The 22394-nt window shown below is 63.6% G+C and overlaps 1 protein-coding gene across 1 annotated transcript; it reads right to left on the bottom strand.

Annotated features, from left to right (window-relative positions):
• Positions 1–1364: 1364 nt before the first annotated feature.
• Positions 1365–10966, bottom strand: FSTL3 (follistatin like 3). Its single transcript, XM_056337440.1, has 5 exons — positions 10843–10966; positions 7958–8143; positions 4783–4998; positions 2932–3159; positions 1365–2813 (listed from the first exon to the last, which is right to left on the bottom strand). The coding sequence occupies exons 1-5, from the start codon at positions 10898–10900 to the stop codon at positions 2761–2763; spliced, it is 741 nt and encodes a 246-aa protein (XP_056193415.1). The 5' UTR covers positions 10901–10966; the 3' UTR covers positions 1365–2760.
• Between the last annotated feature and the right edge of the window lie 11428 nt (positions 10967–22394).

The raw sequence follows: 22394 nt of genomic DNA, 5'->3' as shown, positions 1-22394 counted from the left end.
AAGCTGCCAACCTCCAAGGAAGCCCCAAATCCCCGTGGGCTCCTGGCAGCGGCAGCGTGGGGCAGACTCCCCCAGGATGCCAGGGCAGGGCTGCCAGCCCTGGGGCTTCTGCGTGCTGCCGGGAAGCCTGGAGAGCCGGCGCCTGTCCCAGCTTGTCCCAGACCACCCAAAAACCGGCGGGAAGGAGGCGCCTGACTCACGGCCATGTTGTGGAAACCAAAATCTCCCGCTCATCGGCAGGAGCTGACGTCGCCACCGCAGCCCGTGCCCGGGGGCTTGGCGTGGGGCAGCACGCCAGGTGCTTCGGGGGCCAAACCCTGGGGCTGGGGCAGGCGGAGGGTGGCGAGGTGCCTCGGGGAGGAAGGCGCTGCAGGCGAGCTGTGGAGAAACCCGGGCCACACACCACATGCAGCAAAAGCTGGCGCCAGGGAAAATCCTGGGCTGCTTTATGGCATCTCCTTTACACCCCTGCCCAAAAGTGGGGAGGGCAGGTAGAGAGGGGGCTGCAGGAGGGCCCCCCGCTGTGCCCACCCCAGGTGGAGATGCCACTGACGGGCAGCGGTGCCCAGCCGGGCTCAGCACAGTGCTGGGGCACGGGAGCCACCTGGGTTCAAACCAGGCTGCAGCCTGGGCCGGATCCTGCCTGACGCTCAGCTGAGGCTGAGGGTGCTCGGCACCAACCAGGAGCAAAGGTTTCATTCCCCCTCACCACTTCACGGTGCCTCGGTTTCCCCCATGTAACCCCCTCCCCAGGACCGGGGTGCTGGGGAGTCTCAGTCAGAGCCAACCTGGCCCCAGGAGCCCCCTGCAGCTGTTGGGGCCATGCCGGAGCCCATCCACGTGGCAGGTCCTGAGCCAGGGGTCTGGCGGCTGCGCTGTGCCAGCCCCCCATGCAGGGGACACAGCCGAGGGGGAAACGACGGTGGCTCCTGTTGAGCTCCAAGTGCCAAGCCGCAGGCTGCCACCCGGGCTCCCGCCGCTGGGGAAGCATCGCACATCAGGACCCAATTAATGGCAGGAATTGTTTTGTGAAATACCAAACCCTCACGGCACGGCCTGATATTGGGAACAGATTTATCTGCGTTGCTGTTTGCTCTTCCCTGCTCTCCCCTTTCCTCCCACTGCAGAGAGGCTGGGCTGGAAAAAAAACCCCAGTGCCAAGCTGAAGCAGATGCAAACCAGAGAGCGGGGCCAAGCCCCTCACCTGCTGCTGGGGGCTCTCCCACCCCCACATCCCACCTGGACCCCCGGTGAGGGGCAAGCAGGGATGCTGCGGGTAGCACAGCCCTGCGGGGGTCAACCCCAGGGGAATGCAGCCGCCTCCTGCGGCCCCAGAACCTGCTGAACAAAACTGGACCCGCAGCACCGTTTATTCTTTTTTTTTAATTATAATCCAAATTGTAACACAGCTGTAAAATGCCCCTAACGATACCGAATAGGAAATGTGTATGTTCCCCTAGCGTCTGCCTCAGGGATCAGAACGCAATCATACAAAAATAGAAAATTGGGTATTTTTATATATATATATAATATATATATGACATTTATATAAAGGCAATAGCTTTTCGGTGTCAGAGGTGAGATGGTATTTACACAGGTGACAACACACAAAATGAGAAAAATAAAAATAAATACAGATGGTGTCACAGAGCAGCGGGGGCAGGAGGCAGGGGGCTGTGCAGCCAAGGGGGAGCTGGGCTGGGAGCCCCCGGGGGGGCGGGCAGGGCCATCGCCGCTCTCCTGTCCCCTTCCACCGACCCACGCCCCCACAGCACCCCCAGCAACTCTGCGGTGGGGTCGGGAGCAGAGCGCTGTCCTGGGGCACCACACAGCTGCTTCGCCCAGCGCCAGCCCTGGAAATGCTGCCAGGGGCTGCGGACCCCCCCTCTGCCTGGGCTGCTTTCAAAGCAGTTTGGCCAGGGAGGGACGAAGGGGGGTCTGGGCAGGGGCGCTCTCAGCAGCAGAGGGCTCAGCGGGCCTGGGGGGACAGTGGTGCTCCCCAGTCAGGGCTGCTGTGGCCCACGCTGGGCAGCGCTGCCCACCTGCCATCGCCCCAGCCCCCCAGGCACCGCCGTCGCCTCTGAGATGGGTGGGAGCCTGGTCCATATGGGCCCGGGAAAACCTAAACTAAAATCCGTTTTAACATACACATGTTAAAACTTTAGGAGAAAATAACATACATATATATATTTTTTAATATATATATATATATATATATAAATATATATCTCTCTCTCCAATCTGCTGCAGCGCCGTGCTGCCTTCCCTGCCGCTGGCAGCCGGGGCTGAGCCCCTCTGGGGAAGGCGAAATCCGGGGAAGGCGAAAGCACAGATTCCCTCTAGACCTCAAGGTCCCGGCCAGAAACGTCAGCAGAGTACCGAGAATTCAATCCAAAAATAAATAGGCCCAGGGCTGCCAGCCAAGGACACGGGGGGGGCGCAAGGCACGGCAGCATGGACACCCCTCAGCACCTCCCCAGCCACCCAGAAGGGCAGTACGGGCACCGGAGAGGGCACCGGCCACTCTGCCAGGCACTGGAGCATCTCCGGGGGGCTCGGCATCGCTCCGGCCGCGCGGGCTGGGAGCCCCCTGCCCTGCTCGCCAGCCATCGGGACCAAAATTCCGGCCCCCTGCGACTGCATAACATACACAGGTATAAATAAGGATCTTTTTATCTTAATAAATATCGGGTATATGGTTTGTACAATATACACATAATGCCCCTGTCTCCTGGGTCCGGCCTCATGGCGAGGGAGGATTCACACATAGTTCTCTTCCACGTTGTCCATCTCCGGGGAGAATCTGGCCGCAGCTGGAAACGGAGCAGGAGAGGGGGAGAAGCGGTGAGGGGGATGCGAGGGGTGGCCAGGCGCTGGGGGTCTGAGCCCGCTCCCCGCCCCCTCCCTCCCCCCCCGAACCACCCCACTCACCTGAGCAGCTCCCGTAGTGGCGCACACCGATGGAGCGGCCGCGGTGGCAGGTGGCCCGCCGGAGGTGGCACGCTGAGGGGTAGGTGATGTTGTTGTTGCCGCAGAGGGCACGGTCCAGGCTGGTGGGCTCAGGGCAGGGAGCCGTCCGGCACATCACGCAGTGGGCGCTGCCGGTCTGGTCCACCACGCAGGTGTGGGTGCCGGGGCACACCACGCTGGAGCAGGACTCTGCGGGAAAGAACAGGCAGCCACGGCTGAGCCAGGGACAGCCATCCTCCTCCCACGGCTCCTCTGCCCCAGGCGGGCAGCAGGCATCGCCCCAGGGAAAGCCCAGCAGGTCAGGGTTCAGCTGCCTTTAGCTACCAGGGGATGGTAGACCCTCAGGCTGGAGGGTCCTGAGCCCCCCCATCACCACTGCTTGCAGGAACAGGAGCTGGCAGGGGCCGACATCGTGGCTGTGAGGGACCGTGTGGCCCTGCAGACCCTGGGCATGGTCCTGCCCGGAGCCTTGCTGTGCGGGGGAGCTGATGTCCGGCTGCAGAGCCTGAGCACGTGGGGCTGAGCCCGGCGCAGTGGGATCCAGCTGGGGCACGTGGCCCCACGCAGGTGCCTTGGCAGGGAGAGCAGCAGCCGCCTGGGCCAGGCTGGCAGCCACCGGCGAGAGGGGAAGGGCAGGGTCACCCTGGACCCAACCCATGAGCGAGGGTGGAGGGAGCCTGCGCGGAGAGGATCAGGCCCTGCACAGTGCTCTGCCGAGCTGATGCAGTGCGGGGGGGCGTGTGCACCCCCACCCCCCCACCCCCCGCAACAAAACCCTGGGGTCTGTGCGGCACCTCCCATCCTGGCACAACCCCACGGCGGTGGTGGGAGCACGGTGGGACCCACAGCGCTCCCCGGACACCATAAACACTTTGCAACGCCGTCCCTCCGCCTTCCTCTCTTTCCATGCCGGATTGGAAGGAGATTTGGCATCTGCAACTCCCAGCTCGCAACTCACATTTCTCGCCCCACATTTCCCTGTGCAGTCCAGAGCTTGACAGACAAAGTATTTCAGAGAGGAGGGCTGGCAAAAATAATCATAATAATCCTGACAGTTCTTGGCAGGGCAAGGAGCATTGCTGCTCTCTTTAACAAAAGAACAGAAAAAGGGGCTTGATGTTTGTAAGTGACATTTTACGGACTGTTATTCCTCAGCCTGCGGCAAGGCTAAACCCTCGTTGCACTGACAGGCATCGTTGCCATCCCCACCGGGGTGGCTGGGCCGTGTCCTGGGGTGGCCAGTGGCTGCCAGCCGGCCAGTTGCCAGCTCTGAGCACAGCGAGGTCGGTGCTGAGGGATGTGACTCCCCCATGGGCCAGGGTCCACTGGTACCCATCACACTGGGCTGGCTGCGGAGCACGTTCCCCCTCACCAGGCACACAGCCCTGCACTGGGACAGACCTTCCCTCCCCAGGCACAGCAGGGGCACTGACTACAAACCCTCCACGCCGTGCCGGTGCTGCTACCAGCCTCGGGGACAACTGGAGCAGCCGGTGCTCCGTGCTCGGGGCAGGACAGCTCCTCCCCAGAACACACTGCCCACAGTGGGGAGAACTGGGGAGACCCAGCTTCCCAGGTGGGAGAAGGGATGCTGCACCCATGCATGCTCGCCTGACGCAGCGGAACGACCCTTCCTTGCTGCAGCAGAGCAGCTCATGGTGTGCTGGGAGAGCAGACCCATGCTGCCATTCATCCCTTTCCATGCGGGTGCAGCTCAGAGCAGTCCCACACAGAGCTGGGAGCAGGAGAGCCACAGGGGACGGGACAGGATGGAGACAGGATGAAACAGGGTGGGGGAATGACCAGACCTACTTTTGCATTTGCCCTGGTACATCACTTCGAGGTCGGGGTGGTCTCTGCACTTGGCCGTCAGCAGGTCGCACTCGTCTCGGTAGGTGTAGCCGTCGGAGCCGCAGACCTGCAGCTTGCGGGGCAGGCTGGAGCAGTCGGGGGCACAGGCGCACTGCGGACGCCCGTGCTTCATCTTGCAGACCTTGTCGGGGCCGCACACCACCCCCTCGCAGCTCTCTGGGGACAGAGGGGAGCAGCACGTGAGGATGTGACACCAGCTGCCCCCCCCCCGCCCCTCGCCAAGGGCAGGATCTGTCCTGCACAGCCTGGCTGGCACCCCAGCCACGCACGGTGACACCAACTGGGGCAGCACCAGCATCAGCCCCCAGGGTGCCCAATCCTTCCCGGGGTCACAACACGCACGCTGACGCCGAGCTGCCCTGAGCAGCATCTGGATCTGCTCAGCTCCGCCAAGGAGCAGGTCGTTGGCTGGTGCTCCACGCAATCATCCAGCACTCGCCCCAGCCAGAGCCCCGGCCCTCCGCTCAGCACCAGCTAACTCATTTCTATGTATTTATTTTTTGGAAGGAGACATTTCTTTTTCTTGTGCAATGGAAAAAAATCTATCTCTGCAAGGCCCCAGCTCCTCCAGAAGGAGCAGGGCTTCGCAAGTTGTCTGGGCAATCAAGAACGCCGCTTCCACCAGACAATACCCAGCCCTGTTTCGCTCCGGGCCTCCGTGACTTGAACACAAGAGCGGGACACAGCAGTGAGCGCAGCTCCCCAGACAGGCAGCAGCTTTGTCCCCTGGGTCACCTCCCAGCCAGCACGGGGGCTGGGTTCAGAGGGTCCCGCCAAGCACCCGGTGCTGCCCCAGGGCCGTGCCCACGCTGGCGGGGACAGAGAGGGGCCACCGACCCTGAGCAGGGACCCATCCCATACAGGGGTGCCTCTGCGGGGAGAGGGGAAGGGGTCAGCGCCCAGACCAAGCGGGGATGGGAGATCTGGCTGGAAGCCCCTTGGCCCCCAGGAGCACACACAAAGCCCTCACCCCAGAGGAACTCTTCGCCCTGATCGTGGGATACGGGCGATGCTGGGAGCCGAGGGGCTGCCTCCGGGTACAGGGAGCCATCAGCACCCACGGGAGGGCCTGGCAGGGCCGAGAAACTTCCCAAGAGAGGGATTCTCCCCCCAGCAGGAAGGATTCCCGCAGACAGGGTGTGTGCTGGGAGCTGTTGGGAGCTACCGAGGGGGATTTCCCTACCGGAGAGGGGTCACTTTGGGAGACTGCAAGGGGGAGGAGGAGGAAGGGGAAATTCCCCGTCTGCTTGGCCCGGCTCTCCCCAGGGGAAATTCCCTGGTGGGAGACAGTCTCCCAGTTTGCTCCCTGGTTTCCAAAGCTGGGGCCTGCCCAAGGGAAGGGGAGAGCAGCAGGCTGAGCCCCAGCAGCATCTGTGCGCAAAGCCGCAGGGATGAGACCCCAGGACAGAGGAGCACGGCCCCAGGGCTGCCAGAGCGAGTGGGACCCCCGTCACCCTCTGCTCCGTGTCACGGTCACTGGCACAGCAGGGTCCATCTGTCCAAACCGTCTGAGCAAGGGAGGGAGGCAGCTGGACCCCCCGCCCGTGACCCTGACCCCGCAGCCCGGCTCTCGCCCCTGCGCCGCGTCCCTGGGGGGGACACCACATCCCCAGCAGCTGGAGCCAGGAATTTCACGTCGCCACCAGAGACCCATCACGGAGCCCCCGGGGCCTGGCCAGCACCTTCCCGCGGGGCTCGGCCGCCCCGGCTGCTGGCGCGGGGCTGGTGGCTGCAGCCCACTTTATCCTGGAGTAACCTCTCCCGGCCCTGGAGCCCAGGGAGCCGGAGCACAGCTCGTCTCATCCGCCCTTTTCCAAGGCCTCCAGCTCGCTGGAGCCCGGTGGGGAGCAGCACCAGCTCCATCTGGATGGGACAGGCAGGGGCTTTCTGAAGGGTGGGGAGTTGCGGTGTACGTGCTGGCCAGGCTCTCCGGTGGTTCCAAAGGTCCTGCTCCCAGACCCCGATGATCCCCAGGAGTCACAGCCCCCGCTGCAGGCTGTGGCTGCTGGCAGCCCCCCACGTTCCCCAGCATCACCACAGAGGTAAGGGCAGACCCCCAGGATGAGGGCTGCCCATCCCCACTGCGCTCTGCCCTGGGCACTGGGGAGCCATGCTCCCTGACCAGTCCCCGGAGAGGGTCCCAGTGTTCCTGGCACCCACCGAGCGGGGCCAGCCTGCTCAGCCACTACGGGGCCAAGCCCACAGTGGGAGATGGGGCAGAGAGCCAGGGCCAGGATCTCATCCAGCCTTCAGCCAGCACAGGGTGCAGCCGTGACCTGTGCCAGGACGGGGCCAAGGGGCAGCCGGGGTGGCAGCACTGGAGAGCACGGAGGGGCTGGAAGTGGTTTTGTTAAAAAACATTTTTCCCCCCCTGTAAGCAAATAACGACATGACCTTCCAAAGACCTGCTCCTGCCTCCTGCGGTCAGCAGGTCCTTGAGCATGTTCTCACACAGCCACGCAAGTGCGACTGGGGGATCCGCGCCTCCGGCGCACGCCAAAACATCTGGCGGGGCTGGAACTCACAGCTGGAGAGTTTCCACTTCTGGAACTGCCCATTACATAAAGCCATTTCACACACACACTGGGAGGAGGAAGGGGGAGCTGAGGGGAAGAAATAGATCTTTTTTCCATAAAAAAACACAACCAAAAACCTTCAGAAGTTTCCCTCTGAGCAGACCTGGCAAGGGCCAGGCTGGGAGGCTCCAGCCACAGCAGAGTTAACCTGGGAACAGGGAGCCCCAGCTCAGCTTCTTGCACTTGGGCTGCCCAGCCAAGGCCCAGGTCAGGCATCCCACTCCACAGGGGAAACAAAAATACACACAAAATGAGCTGCCAGGGATGGAGGCTGTCCCACAAGCCCTGGCCCCATGGCAGCATCCCTCCCAGAGCTGCAGCAGCAGGAACATGGGGTCAGTGGTCCCTGGGGTCTCTGTGCTGTCCCAGACAGCCCAGGAAGGCACCCAAGAGTCCTGCCTGGTGAGGGGCAACCCAGTCCCGTCGCTGCTGCTTCACCCAGAGCTGCGGGCACCGAGCATCCTCCCCAGGGATCTGAGCATCCCTCCCAGGCAGAGCTGAGCCCTGCAGCAGCCCACTCACCCCACAGCCACGCTCACCTTTGCAGGGGTGGCAGGTCACCAGCCCCAGGAAGCCCAGTAGGCTGATCTTGTTGCCTGGGTAGGTGTAATTAGACCAGGCCACGTCCACATTGCCATTGGCACAGCATTCCTCCCATGTCACGCCTGTCTTCAGGATCATGGTGCACTTGGCCTCCTTCCCCTGCTGCAGCCAGCAGATCCCACCTGCAGAGAGGGCAGAGGGTGAGGTGCCCCTGCTGTGCCAGGCCACCGCGCAAAGGGCAGTGAGACCCCCGCCACAGCCAGGCCGCCCATGGGGCAGAGGCATGGGGACCGCACCAGTGCCTGGGAAAGGCTGGCACAGGATGGGCTGGGGAAGGTAAAGACGCTCCGTGCTGGCTCCCATCTCTCCTGTGACACAAGGGCAGTCCCAGAGCCAGCGTCCCTGTGGGTCCCCAGCACAGTGGGGCAGCTCCGTGCCCGCGCTGCCACCCCATGCCCTGGGCTGCGGGCAGCCCGGCTCCTCTGGCCAAAGCCAGCACTGGGACCGCAGGGATGTACCAGTTACCTCAGCACTCACAAGCAATGCTCCAGGAGATGCCCAGCCAGCTGGCCAGGATCTGGGCTTGCAGCTTACCCCCTTGCCCTGCCCCCCCCCCCCCCCCGCCTGCATCGCTGCCTAACTCCTGCCTGGCCCCAAGCAGAGGGGGCTCCAGCCCAGGGAGGATGAGCAGAGCGGGGCCGGCAGGCGCCCATGCTGCAAGGGCTGGATCCCCTGACATGCACCAGCAGCCCCACAGAGGGACAAGGACTGTCCCCACAGCACAGAGACCAGACGCCCACAGCCTCTGCAAGGAGCATTTGAGCCATGGGCTGGAGAACAGGGCACTTGACATGGCCCTTGGGATGGGGCCAGCCCAGCGGCATCGGATCCCTCTGAGTCAAAAGGCTGTTTGTTCCTTAACCCCACGAGCGAATCTTTTTTTTTTTTTTGTGAGTGATTCCTTTGCAATTTCCGCCTCTGCAAACCAGCCTCTTCTGACGCTTATTTGGGTTTATGCTCTCATTAGCTGCGTTTGAGGTTTGTTAAACAGCTAAAGATGTGAAGGAGGGATGGGGGAAGGGACGGATCCTGCTGGTGCCAGGCTGGAGTTGCTCCCCTCCAAAGCAGGGATTCACCCTGCCCCAAAGCAGAGTCCGCACCCACCTCAGACCCCAGGTGTGCCCCCTGCTCCCTCCCATGCACTCTATTTTGGTTTGGCCAAAAGCACGTGGGGCTCCCAGCCTGGCTGCAGCCTGTGACAGCTCCGCGGGGCAGCCACGGATGGAGCAAACCCTCAGGAACCAGTGGCCTGGACACCTCTGGAAGCATCAGCCAGGCCAACATGCCTCTGCCATCGGTGGGTTTGTCCTCCATGGATTTGTCTAACGGCTCTTTCCAGCCCATTTGTCCTTTACAACACCCCATGGCCCCAGTTCCCCCACGGTACCTGGTACCCTGGGAGCCATATCCTGCCTTGGGACCATGCTTGCCCCACAACTGCAGCCATGCAGAAAGTGATCCCAACTGCAATGGGAGAGATCCACACACCCTCTGCCCACAAGACCGGTCTTGGGCACACCCTGGGTCAGCAGCAACAGGGCACCCACTGCCTCCCGTGCCGTGCTGGGACGCCAACAAGGGACATGCCCCAGGCAGGGCGATGGAGCCCACCCCCCCTGTGGCTGGATCAAGGCATCTGTGGGATGGAGGAGCCAGCATGGGGCTCATGGGGCACCCCATCCTCGGTATTTCCCCAGCACTCCAGCCACGAGGGCGCAGTGCTCCAGCACGCAGCGTGGCTGGAGGACCTGGGCTCTGGCCAAAGGGACACAGTGTGTCCCTGCCTGGGGCCTTCCAGCGGTTGTACTTGACCCTGTGGAGCAGCCAGCAGCAATCCTGCGGGCTGGGGTGCTGCCAAACACGATCACAGGGGCTACGGCGGCACCAGTGGCCTCATGGCAACCTGCCCCATCCTTCGGGGCATCCTGACCCGCCGCTCCCCACGGAGCGTGGCTCCTGCCCACGCGAGCAGGGAGCGATGGAGGCGCACGGCATCGTGCGAGGGGGCAGATGGAAACTCCAGCACTGCTGCGGGAGTGCTGACACTGGAGCAGCAGCAGTCACGGCTCCGCAGTACTGGGAAGGGCTCCTGGAGCCCCAGCCCGGGGTCACGGGTGGCCTGGGTGTCGGGACAGCTCCCCTACGAGGGAAGGGCCACCACAGAGCCCGGCCACCTCCCCAGTGCCCGTGAGCGCTGCCAGCACCGTCAGCTGAACCGGGAGGGGTTCGAGCTGCAAACTCCACACCCAGCACGTGAACTGGCCACCGATCCCAGCTCCCCCAGCCCCGTGGCACGGCTCCCCTGACCCCAGCATGGGGGTGACCCCAGCCTCGTGGGGAACCGGGCCCCGCAGCCCCGTGGGGGGCCGGCCAGGCTGCTGTGGCCGTCACCCCCCGTGCCAGGGCACGGCGGGGGTCGGGGGGCCAGGGTCGGGCACCAGCAGTGCCACAGCACAGGACTTGGCAGCAGGGCCATGCAGGACCCCCGGGGAACTCGCTCCTGCTGTGGCAGCACCGGGGGCCTGATGGAGGGGCAGCTGCGGGCCGGGGGCCACCCGAGCGGCACCCCCGGGCACCCCCCCGCTGGCAGGCACCCACGCACCTCCCGGTAAAACGGGCTCCCAGCCCCGCGGCCAGCACCCACCCGGGGCGGCGGCTGCCGGCAGCGCCCGCGGTGTGCAGGAAAGGGCGGGGGGGGGCACAGCCCGGTAACGGCCCCGGGACCAGGGGCAGCCCCTGCCCCACGCACCTGCCGGCGGGCGACGGGCAGGCGGCCCCGGTGCCCCCCCCCCCCCCGGGATCCCCCCCGGGCGGCACTCACCGTGCGCGGCGGCGGGGCTGCAGAGGGCGAGCAGGCAGAGCGCCAGCCGCAGCGGCATGGCCGGGCCGGGGCGGCGGGACGGGCCGGGACGGGGCCGGGACGCTCCGGCGACCTGTTGCCTGTGAGGCGGCGGCGGGGCCGGCGGCGTTATAAAGCGGCGGGGCGGCGTGAATCACCGGGCGGGGCGGCGGCGGCGGCGGGGGGGGGCCGCGGCCGGGGGCGGGGGCAGCGGGAGGGGGGGCTCGGGGAGTGGGGGGCGTGAGGGGCGTGAGGGGGTGCGGAGCGGCGGGGTAGGGGGGGGGGGCGAGGGGTGTGTGCCAGCGGGGGTCTGCACGTCCCCGCCGGAGGGTGTCCGGTGGGTGCGAGTGTCAGTGGGGATGTGGCGGGGGGTCCCGCGGGCCGGGCACCCCCAGCTGGACCGCGCAGGGATGGAGATGGGGCGGTGCGGGAGCGCCCCTCCTGCTCGGGTGGAGGGGGGGGGGGGCGTGGGGGGGGCGGCAGAGCCCGGCAGCGGAGGAGGGGCTGGGGCAGGGAGAGCAGAGCTCTGTCCTGGCAGACCCCGGGGTGGGGGGGGACTGCCGTGGCCTGGGTGCTGCCCCCCTGCCCGACCCTGTCCCACCCGCACGGCTGCTCCTTCCCCACCCAGCCAGCCTCGCATGAACCCTCTGTCTGCCTCCTCTCACCCTCCTCCTCCTCCTCCTCCCCGCAGCAGCCCCGTCTGGCATCAGAGTTACCGTAAGGGCTGTGTCATGTGGCTCCTTTCATCTTTGCTCCCCAAACACCGGCACCCGGCATCACCCACCCTGTGCCAGCAGGGAAACTGAGGCACCCCTGGCTCCTGCTGCCTCAACCCCTTGTCTGGGCAAGCAGTGCAAGGCAAGGAGGGGAAGAGCTGGGGTGGGGGACATGGCACACTCTGTCAGTGTTATTGTCCCCCCCCATCCCCATTGCAGCTAGGGCTGCTCCATCCTGGCTCCCGAAAGTGCGCTGGACCCTGCCCAGCCCGGCTTGAGCTGGGGAACCGCGGCTGTGCCCACGCTGCCAGGCGTGGGGGGTCCTGGCACGGACAGTGGGGCTGCAAGGAGCCCCAGGGCAAGGCAGGTCAGGGCTCCCCAACATCACCTGGCCTTGCTCCCCACTCAGTGACACTGCCCACGCACCTGCAAGGGGGGTCGGGGTGCATTCAGGACCCCCCACCCGTCAGCCTGCTCCCCGGGCAGAGCACTGGGGACACGGGGCGCTCTGCCTGTCCCCACTCCTCCCGCTGCAGCCCCAGGGCCTTCTCCAGCCCTGTGAACTCTGTCGGTCTCCGGGCCATGCAGCTGAGGAACGTTTTTACCCTTTGCACTGGCCTCAGCTGAGGTCATGTTTTCGGCAGAACTGCCAGGCTCTTTCAGGAGAGGGGCCCCGGCCGCAGGGCCTTGGGGACCTTGCACCACCCCTCCGGCCCGGCAGCAACCTCCTCGCTCCGAGCCGGTGCCAGCACAGCATGAGCAGCTCGCTTTGGCGCAGGATGGGGCTGGATGCAGCTTTGGTCCGGTGAGACACGGAGCAGCTGGGGGGAGAGACCAGGGTGCGATGCCAGCAGCCAGCGCAGGCAGAGCAGTGGTGGCCACTGGCACCACCGCATCCCCATCCCTCCCTCCATCCTAAGGATGAGTCCCAGGGAAGGGCAGCGGGCTGGCCTTCCACCAAGGTGGATCTTACCCCCCTTCAGCCCCTTGCACCCCCAGGGAGGGGGCAGGATTGGGGAGGGCTGGGTTTACCCCAGGTGGTGGTGTAAAGTGCAGAGCTTGGCTGGAGGAGCCCTTGGCCCCCGCAGTGCCGTGTACCCCTGGGCAGCGTGTGTGTGGGGCAGGGACCCCCAGAGAAGGGTCTGCTGCTGTCCAGGGGAGGGGAAGGACAGAGCCAGCAGCCCCCCGGCTGTGCAGGCTCCTGGCGAGCTGCTGGCCCTGGGTGGGCAACGCTGCTTCTTCCCCATCCCGGTCCCTGGTCCCGACCAGTGTGACCCCTCAGAGCGCTTGCCCATGTAAGGGCAGAGGGCTGGGGAGCCAAATCTCGGAGCTGGAGCTGGATTTCAATGAGGAGCATGGTGATGCACTCGCTCACATGCTCCGGGATGCAAGAGGAGCTTGCGGAGGCCAGGAAGGGATTTTCCCTGGCTTCGAGCAGGGTTGCACAACCGGCTGGCTCTGGCAGGGAAGGGGTCCGACCTCGCTCCGGAGCATCTGGAAAGGGAGCAGCTGGGCTCCCGCTCCGCCTGACGTGGGGCAGGAGGAGCCTGGAGGCCGGGAGGGAAGGCTCGAGCTCCTTCCCCGAGCTAGCATAACTCGGCACTGCCTCGCAAAGGCCTGCCAGTGCCTGGGGGCTTGGAGCCCTGCTCCCAGCAAAACCCCGCCGGGGGCTCCGCTCACCCCCTGCCCTGGCTCTGGCCCCCGCAGCCCTGGGAAGCGCCGTGGGGCAGGGAAGCGACTCGCCCGCGGTTACGCTGGAGGCAGGGGCCAAGTCTGGTTCTCAAGCAAAGCTGGGAGCAAAACTCCACCAACCAGTCCACCACACATGGGGCGACGCTGCCACCCCCCGCTCCCCTCCGCTCCCACCGCCAGCCCCGCTGGTAACAGCCCCCCAGGAGTGGAGCCAGGCTGGGAACCGCGGAGAAACCGGCCCTGCCATGGCAGCGGCTCCCGAGGGGAATCAAAGGAGCCCATGGGCCAGGCAGGGGGCTGGGGGCGGCTGGAGGAGTGGGAGCGGGGACAAAGGAGCTCTTTGCAGCCGCAGTGAATGGCAGCCTCACATCTGACCTTTCCGTCTGGGTGCTGGCATTGTGCTGGGTCAGGCGGCGTCCCGGGCCGCTCGGGCTGTGGCACGATGGCAGGCGGAGGTTCAAGAGCCAGCCATCCTCCCCCCCAGCCCCCTGGCTGCTTCGTTCTCCTCCTGAGCTGCTGGGCTCCTTTAACAAGGGAATCTCGCCTCTCTCATCAGTTCAGGCTAATTAAACTCTGCTAAACCAATTAGAGCTGCAATTTGCAACAAGACATTCAATTGAGAAGCGTTTCTCATAGAGCCCAGGGTCAGGGCAGAGACAAAAGAGCAGAGGTTTCATATTGATGGCGTGGATCTGCTGGCAGGCATTGGGCAGGTCCCTGGATGTCTTTTGGTCACCATTTCCCCCTTGGAGCGAAGCAATCCTGACCCCCTCACGCTCCCCATGGCAGCAGGATGCCCAAGTTTCTGCCATGCAAGCGGAGATGCTCCAAATGCCCCAGCAGCACCCGCGGGGAGGGGGGCTGCTGGCCAGGGGCTCTGCAGCCTGAAGCACTGCCCGAACTCACGTGTTCCCGTGGGGTCACAGGACCCCAGAAACCTGCCAGGATGGGACCCATGCTCGGTGCAGCAGGGGCAGCTCGAGGTCCACCGAGGCTCAGCCCTAGAAGTGTGAACCAAGGAAGTGGGAAATGGGCAAAGATTGACCCCAGCCTCAGTCTGCCCGCCCCCCCACAAACATCCCTCAGCACGTGGCTGGAGGCATGGCCCAGGTTCTGCGGGTGGCACCGGCCCCTCCGCCCTGGTGGGGAGCTGCCCCTCGAGGCGTGGGGCTGCTGCTGGCAGCTCTGACCCTGGGGCTGGATTTTCCGTGCCGGGTCTGCTCGGCTCCAGCCGTGTAAATCAGGGAGATGCTTATGGCTCACAACTGCATCACTGGCGTTGGGGAGAGAGTGGTGGAGCAGTGTGATCTGCACCTCGATGGCCCAGCTGGCCACACTCCACCCCCAGCGCTGACACGTAGCTTCGCCCCGTGCCCCAGGGCAGCAGCGTCACCGCTCCGTGCCTCAGTTTCCCCATCTGCTGCGGCGAGATAATACTCCTCTGCTTGATCCTGCACTATCTCACAGGAAGGTTGCAGGGATTAGTTAGCTAATGTTTGCAAGGAGCTTTGAAGATGAAAAGCCGTGAACAAATGCCAAGAAGTGCTGAGCTGGATTCTCCTCGCCGAGTAATCGTTTCATGTTCCTGGGACACTTCCACTTCTGCAGATGAAGGAGGGTAGGGCGGGAGAGCTTGCGTGTGGGGAGGGCAGGCGGTGGGAGGCTTACATATCTTCCCAAGACCTGCCCCTCCAAATCTGATCACCTGGCCTGTTTTACTCTTGATCAAACTCAGATCCCTCCCACTAATGCCTTTCTACCACCCCAGCTGCGCCCTGCCAGCGCCTGGACGAGGAGCGGGCTGCAGGACCAGCGAGGTGGCTTCCCCTCCCGGCAGGCTCCTGGCTCTGGCCCCTAATGCAGAATGGAGCAGGCAGCTAATTAACGCACCCTCTACCTCGGCTTCCAGGCTGCTGGCAGGAAAGAGGTTAAACACGGCACCCACCGCCCGCCCCCTGCAGCCCCCCAGCATGACTCCCTGCTGTTTGCTGATGATCTCCATGCCAGTTCTCAGTGCATTGTAAAAATGCTCCTATCTCAGGCAATTGGATTTAATTATTTGGGTAAGATTTCATGAGGCACTGTGTCAAAGGCATAATTAAAGTCCCAGGTCTGTTCTGCTGCCCGTGCCCCCCCCCCCCTTGCACGCCCAACCAGTGAGTCCATCAGGACAGCTCTCAGCTCACTGGGTTTGGCTGGGTGGGAGCTGCTCCCCAACCTTGCCGCTGCTGTTGCCCAGGATCCTCTCCCCCTCCATGCCTCTCCCTTGGGGTGGTGGGTGCTGGCTGGGCCTCAGGGGTGCCTGGGGAGACCCAGACCCCCTTCCTGCTGCTGGCACCCAGCATCACCCCACGGACTGCAGGTCCCAGATCTGCAGGCAGCATCATCCCAGGGTGGGTGTGCTCCCTCTCCCCTCCTCAGAACCGTCCTTCTTCTCTCCAGGGCTTTGCCTGCTCCCAGCAAGGGCCATGCTTGCCCAGTGCCTCTTCCAAGCATCTTTGGTTCCGGTGTCCCCAGCTGTGCCCCATCTTGGATGGGAGATGTTCTGTCCTTGCTGGGGAAGTGCCGGTGCATGGAGCCAGGAGGTGCAAGCAGCGTGGAGCAGAGACCAGGAAAGCTGGGACGCAGGAAAGCCAAAGCCAGGAAGCAGCAGGGACATCCCATCCCATCCCATCCCATCCCATCCCATCCCATCCCATCCCATCCCATCCCATCCCATCCCATCCCATCCCATCCCATCCCATCCTGCAGGACCCTGCTGCCCAGCCCAGGAGAGGAGCTGGGTCTGTCGAGGCGCGTTTCCCCTCTCCGTGACAGACCAGATGTCTCTTGTCCATGGCCTGCAGTTGGCTCTGCTTTCCATCTCTCCTGGCTGTGCGCACGCAGATTTATAGCTGCCTTAATGAGTTCCTTACAAAATGATCTTCTTGCCCACATGGCTGGCTGAGTCTCGCACGGGGTGGGCACAGGGGGAGCTGGGGCGAGGAGTCAGCAGGGCTCCACTGTGGCTGGCGAGGCTCGTGCAAGCCCTGAAAGCTTGCACAAACCACGGGCCACCTGCCAGTGTCCAACCCGAGCCGGGCGCACCGTGAGCGCAGCGGGAAGCCACCGGCTGTGCCCCAGCACAGTGCTGGATGGGGAAGAAGGAGAGCAGGACTCCCGCTGCCACCCAGCCCTGCACAGCCCTGCATGGCTGCCAGGGTCGCTCCCCCCAGCACTGAGCGCTTCTACCTCCAGCTCCAAGAAGGGAGCACCTTCACGAGGAAGATGATGCAGGAAAACCACCCATGTAGGCACATGCAGAGGGAACAGTGGTGGTGCCACCTCCATCCTCCAGGAAGGTGCCGGGGCAGGCGCAAGGACCATGCCATGGGCAAATCGGATCCTTAATCCCACGGGGCAGAGGAGGAGGATGCTCCAAGCATCCATGGGAAAGCTGCGGTGGAAGGACCTGGCCACCGCCCTGCTCAGCCGTGCTTTCTGGAACTGTCCCCGCAGGAGCTGCGGTGGCTGCCGGGGCTCGGGACTCGCGTGGCTGGGCTCCGCCATGCGTGACACACTTTTCTGAGTAACTTTCACGGGCACGCCGTGTAAACAAGCTGTGAGTCAGCAGCAGGGCCGGCCGTGCGGTTTCCTCAGTGTAAATGCTTCCTCTGCCGTGGTGGAAGGAAGGACCAAACCGAGCCTGGAGGGAAGGGCTGGCAGCGCCATAAAATGTAATGAAATCGTGTGGGGCTGAACTGGGTCCAGAGGAGCTGAGAGTTGGTAAAACCTCCTGGGTCATGAAAACCTCTCTGGCTCCTCGGAGAGGCTGTGGGGAGGTGCTGCTGGAGGAGGCAGAGCAGCACCAGAAAGGACAGCGTCTGCTTCGCTGATCTTTGGTCTAGGAGCAATGTGCTGGTTATCCAGACGGGACAGCCAAGCTGCTGGCTGCCCTCCTCTGATCCTGGCCAGATGGAGGATGCAGACTCCACCGGCACCTAAGCACATTTCTTCCACCTTCCTGCCTGGGAAGGTGTCTTCTTCAGAGCACTCCTGGAGCAGCATGCCACCATAACCCCGCACCCATCATGGGCAGAGCTTGGCTTGGGAAGGGGTGGGAGACACTGGCATCGTTCTGCCCATTGACCCCATCACTGGACGCAGCCCCTGCAGCCACGTCCCGCTGCCAGTCTGACAGACGAGGGCAGGGGGGCTGGTGGGCTCCAGGGCACAGGGCTCCCACGGGAGGTCAGGGCCCAGGATGAGTGCTGCGTGTTTGGGAAAGCAAAGGCACATGGCTGTCCGGCACGGCGTGGCACAGGCTGCACGGTAAGCCAGGGCTGATGGCAACCCCCCCAGTGAGAACCCAGCATGGCCCCTCTGAGCTGGGGCAGAAGCCAATGGAGCCACTGGAGGTGCTGATCCTGCATGGGTCCTGTGGATGCTGGTGGGCTGATGCTGTTCCCGCAGTCTGACCTCACAGCACCAGCCCTCACCAGGAGAAGGAGGTTTTCATGACGAGCTGTGATGATGACAGCCACTGTGGCTGAGGCCAAGCCGAGCTGGGCTGGGGCATCCCAGCCCCCCCAGCCTGGGGCATCCCAGCCCCCCCAGCCTGGGGCATCCTGGCCCCCCCAGCCTGGGGCATCCCAGCGCCACAGGACCTCAGTCCTCAGCCCTTGGCAGCCCAAGGAGGGCAGAACCACCACAGGGCACATCCCCCTGTGGAGCCCCCCCTGCCCCATAGCCCTTGTCAGGCGAGGAGCTTGCTTGCTTACATAGCCCAGGCTTGCAGTTAGTAGAAAAACAAAACATGTTTTTCACATTAAAATTTCCCTTGAAAAACAATGGTTTAAACCAAGCGTAAGAAAAGCAAAGAATCCAAAAAGAAAAAAGAAAAAGGGAAAATTTCGGTGGGGCCCAAAAGCAGTCCCCTGAGATCCTGAGCCTCCCTCGAGCCTCTGTGTCATCGCTGCTCCGAAGGCAGGTGGGCTCCCTGCCGGCATGGCACAGCGGGGGACGGCAGAGCCCGGACGGCTCCATGCTACGAGACACGGGCACCATGCTGCCACACCACTGCCCTGCCAGTGCTGCCAGCCCCTGCCTGCTGGTGAAATCCTGGAGCCAGGGGATCGGAGCCATGCGGGGAGCCGGCTGGGGACCACACGCCACCAGCATCCCTTGGACCTCACAGCCCCTCGGTGGCAAGGACAGGGCTCAGCCTGCGCCCGCTGCTCGCAGGTTATCAGGAGCTGCGGGATAACTGCCAGGGCGGGATCCGGACCTGCAGCCTGGAGGTGCAAGGCTCCGGGAGACGAGGTGGGGGATGTAAATCTCCTGATCTGTCTGTGAGTGAATTCAAAGGGAGACCGATTCAAATCCGCCGTGACATGACTGGCTCGGGGCTGGCAGACAATCCCTGCAGTGTTTGTAACAAATCTTGCCGCTTTCCTTTGAGTGGCCTCCAATTTATTAATTAAAATAGGCAATTATATATAATGTGGGGTGGAGGGGAGCGGGGAGACCAGCTGCACCAGTTATTCTCACTTGGCAGGAACCGTGCTGGAAAGCTGCTCCGGCTCCAGGAGGTGCTTGTGCTTTCAAGGGCTGAAGGCAGAGCCTGGGACGGAGCCCGTGCTCAGAGCTGTCCCCAGACCCCCCCAGCCAGGCAGTGAGTGGGCTTGAGCTACAGTGACCGCTTTATTGAAGAGCACAAGACCCAGAGGCCAAGACCTTTTAGAAAATGACTGGTCCGAGTCGCTGGGGAGCTGGCAGCAAAGATGGAGGCTGCACCCAAAGTGGCCAGGATCTGCCAAAGCGCTGCCTGCCCCCGGCCCTGCGAGGCAGGAGCCTGCAGGGCTGCAGAGTGCAGCCAGGTCTGGGTTTAAGCATTGCCACCTGCGCCTCTGTGCCCCCCCATAGGAAACACAACGAGCCAGAGACTCCAGGGCTTCAGCAGACCCCCAGGAGCGCGGTGCCAGCGCAGGAGGAGCACCATCAGCATCACGCCGTGCAATGCCACGGCTGCCGGCAGCAACACCCGCATGTCTGGGTTTATCTGAATGCTGCAGATCAGCAAACCAGCAGGATTTACCCCGAGCCCATGGTGCTCCCGGTGGGACACACTGGTGTGGGGTCAACCCAGCGATGGGCTCTGCCTGGTGCTGACCACGGGAACTGGACACTGCGCAGCCGGCGCACACCGAGCTGGTGCCACGGGATGAGTCTTGGCCAGACGGTGCTTTGGCTCCCACTGGGACGGGGCGCTCAGGGCACGTGCACGTGCATGCATGCGCACACACACACAGACACACACACATGCACGCACACACGCATGCACACACACACACAGACACACACACGAACGCGCACACACAGACACAGACACACACACATGCACACACACACAGACACACACACGAACGTGCACACACGGACACAGACACAGACACATGCACACACACACGAACGCACACACGGACACAGACACACAGACACACACATGCACACATGCACACACATATACGCACACACACAGACACACAGAGACACATGCGCACAGACACACACACAGACACACAGACACACAGACAAGAGACAGAGACACATGCACGCACACACAGACACACACAGACACAGACACACATGCATGCACACACACATGCACACACACAGACACACACACGCATGCACGCACACTCTCTCTCTCACACACACACACGTGCACACACACTCACACACACACGTGCCGGTGCCAGAGCCACAGCCTGCGGCTGCCCCTCGCCAGCAGCTGGCACGGTGGCACTGTCTGAATTAAGTCACGTCTCAGGACGTGAGCTCATCGCCAACACCCACGGCCCGGGCAATGCCAGTGGCAGCAGCGGGTGCCGCGGGAGTGGGGCTCGACAAACCTCCGTTGCATCCACTCGGGCTGCCGGGGTCGCTCCCTGCCCTGGGGATGGCGGGTACCGGGGGCACCGCGGACAGCCCCATGGGGCACCCACCGCTCCCTCCTCCTGACACCAGCACAGTCCAGAGCAGTACTGGGTTTTTTTTTTCACCTTTCTTACAAAGCCCCCAGCTGCCGCTCCAGCCTGCGGCTGGCAAGGGGGACCCCCTGCCCCCTGCCCCCTCTGCTGCTGGGCACCCGCAGGGTTTGTGGCAGAGGCCAGCGCACCCACAGGTCCCTGCGAGCTCCATCAGGGATCGCAGAGAGGCAACTGTCCCCCTCCATGGCATAGCCCAGGTGAGATTGTGACTCAGCTGCCGGAGGAGCCTCCCACCCCATCCCATCCCCTTGGATAACAACAAGCCCAGGACATTTTCCGCTGCCCTTGGCCAAAACCCTCCCTCTTTCCCGCCTGCTCTCCCGGAGTGGGGATGGCCACTTTGCCTGCCCGGCTGCTCAGGGAGCAGGCGCTGTCTAACGATGAATCGATACCAATTCGGGAGGTGTCACCTCTTCGTCAGTGCTCTGGGAAGAGGGTGCAGTTCCCTTCTTTCTGCAGCACCGTGGGAAAACCCTCCTTGGCTACTGGCTTCCCGGGGTGACTCAAATTTACTCCTGACCAGACCCGGTGCAGGCAGCAGGCAGGCAGGGGACACCCAAGTCCAGAAACCCAATTCCTGGGTTGCGCAGCCCCTGCCCAAGTGACGGCAGAGATGGGGTGCGCCTGCCCAGGAACCCTTGTGTGCCCCACAGGGCTGAAGGCAGGGCACGGGGCTGCCCAGGGGCAGCAGGAACATCATGCTCTGGAGAAGGGCTCTTGGGTGGGATGCCCTCTCCATGCTCAGCATCAGGGATGCGGAGGGCTGAGGGCTGGGCAAGGGGCTCTGTGTGAGCCTGGGGGCTGCAGGCTGTGAGGCACGGAGGAGCTGCAGTCCTAACAAGGAGCTTTCTGCCCGACCAGGGGCTCCCCAAGTCCCGAGGCGGCCCCACAATGGAGGCTCCCCATCCTGAGCCGCCCCTCCCTGCACAAGCGCATCCCAATGAGCCAAGGGGCTCGTGGTGGGGGGTCTTCTCGACTGCTTCGTGCTGGAGGTGTTGGAGCGGCAGGCCGCTCTGCCCACCTTTATCTCCACATGCATGAATATCCGTTGCCATTTGCATCCTGACGAGTGTTGCCATGTTCAGCTTCCACAGCTCCTGCGTCAGGGAATTCCAGAGGGCCAAAGTCAGTGGAGCCGGATCCTTCCCTCCCCATCCCACAGGCACCCGGCACCCATTTGATCAAGTGGCAACTTGTTCTCCGACCGTCAAACGGGGCAAGGAGGAACGCGTCCGCGGCCACGTCCTCAGCAGGGAAGGGAACGGGAACAGCACTGCGGGGTGGGAGATGCCCCATCCAGGACCACGGGCGCTGCTCTGCGGGTGCCCGGGCTCTGTCTGGCTCTGGCGCTGGCCCACGCCAGGCTGTCTAGACCCACCTCCCGAATCAAGGAGTTACAAGACTGGGAAGCAATTTCCTCATGGGCTGTAAATCATTGCTAACGCATCTTATCAACAGCTGGGATCATCAATCAGCAAATAAACAACTGCAGAGTTGTCCCACAGTTGCAATTTCCACACAATGACCGAACCCTTCCAGAAGTCACCGACCGCTTACCGAGCAGAGCCGTTACACTGCTGTTTCCCACCAGCGCCTGGTTTACAGCATCTCACCCATCCCCTGTCCCCCATCCCCCGTCCCCTGTGCCCTGTGCCCTGTGCCCTGTGCCCTGTCCCCAGTGCCTTGTCCCCTGTGCCCTGTTCCCCATCCCCTGTGCCCTGTCCCCCACCCCCTGTGCCTTGTCCCCAGTGCCCTGTCCCCTGTCCCCAGTGCCCTGTGCCCTGTCCCCTGCGCCCTGTCCCTGTCCCCAGTGCCCCGGCCGCTGGCACGCCTAGGGAGGGGAGACCTTTGGAGGGAGCATCCCTGAGCTTTGCTCTCCAGCAGAATTCCTGAGCTGCTTCACAAATCCACACACACCCCCCCCCATCGGCTCCAGCACCCGAAAGAGCCGGAGCAGCAAAACCTGCGCTGAAGATGCCACCTGCTGGAAGCGGGTCTGGTGCCACGGGTGGTGGGCACCCCGCAGCCCCGCCACCCCCAAACCTCATAGCCCCACCGTGCAGAAACCCCAAAGTCCTACAGCCCCACAGCCCTG

Source organism: Falco biarmicus, chromosome 4 (assembly GCF_023638135.1).
Source record: "Falco biarmicus isolate bFalBia1 chromosome 4, bFalBia1.pri, whole genome shotgun sequence".
NCBI classification, from domain to species: domain Eukaryota; kingdom Metazoa; phylum Chordata; class Aves; order Falconiformes; family Falconidae; genus Falco; species Falco biarmicus.
The sequence above is the reverse complement of the archived record's forward strand: the minus strand, read 5'-3'. Positions and strand labels throughout refer to the sequence as shown.

What these genes read in the sequence shown, in the direction of transcription:
- FSTL3 (XM_056337440.1), bottom strand. Translation starts at nt 10,900, where the DNA reads ATGCCGCTGCGGCTGGCGCTCTGCCTGCTCGCCCTCTGCAGCCCCGCC. An exon ending in CAGCCCCGCCGCCGCGCACG is followed by an intron (nt 8,144 to 10,842) that starts GTGAGTGCCGCC and finishes CCCTCTCTGCAG; the next exon opens with GTGGGATCTGCTGGCTGCAG. An exon ending in GTACCAGGGCAAATGCAAAA is followed by an intron (nt 3,160 to 4,782) that starts GTAGGTCTGGTC and finishes TCTTTCCCGCAG; the next exon opens with AGTCCTGCTCCAGCGTGGTG.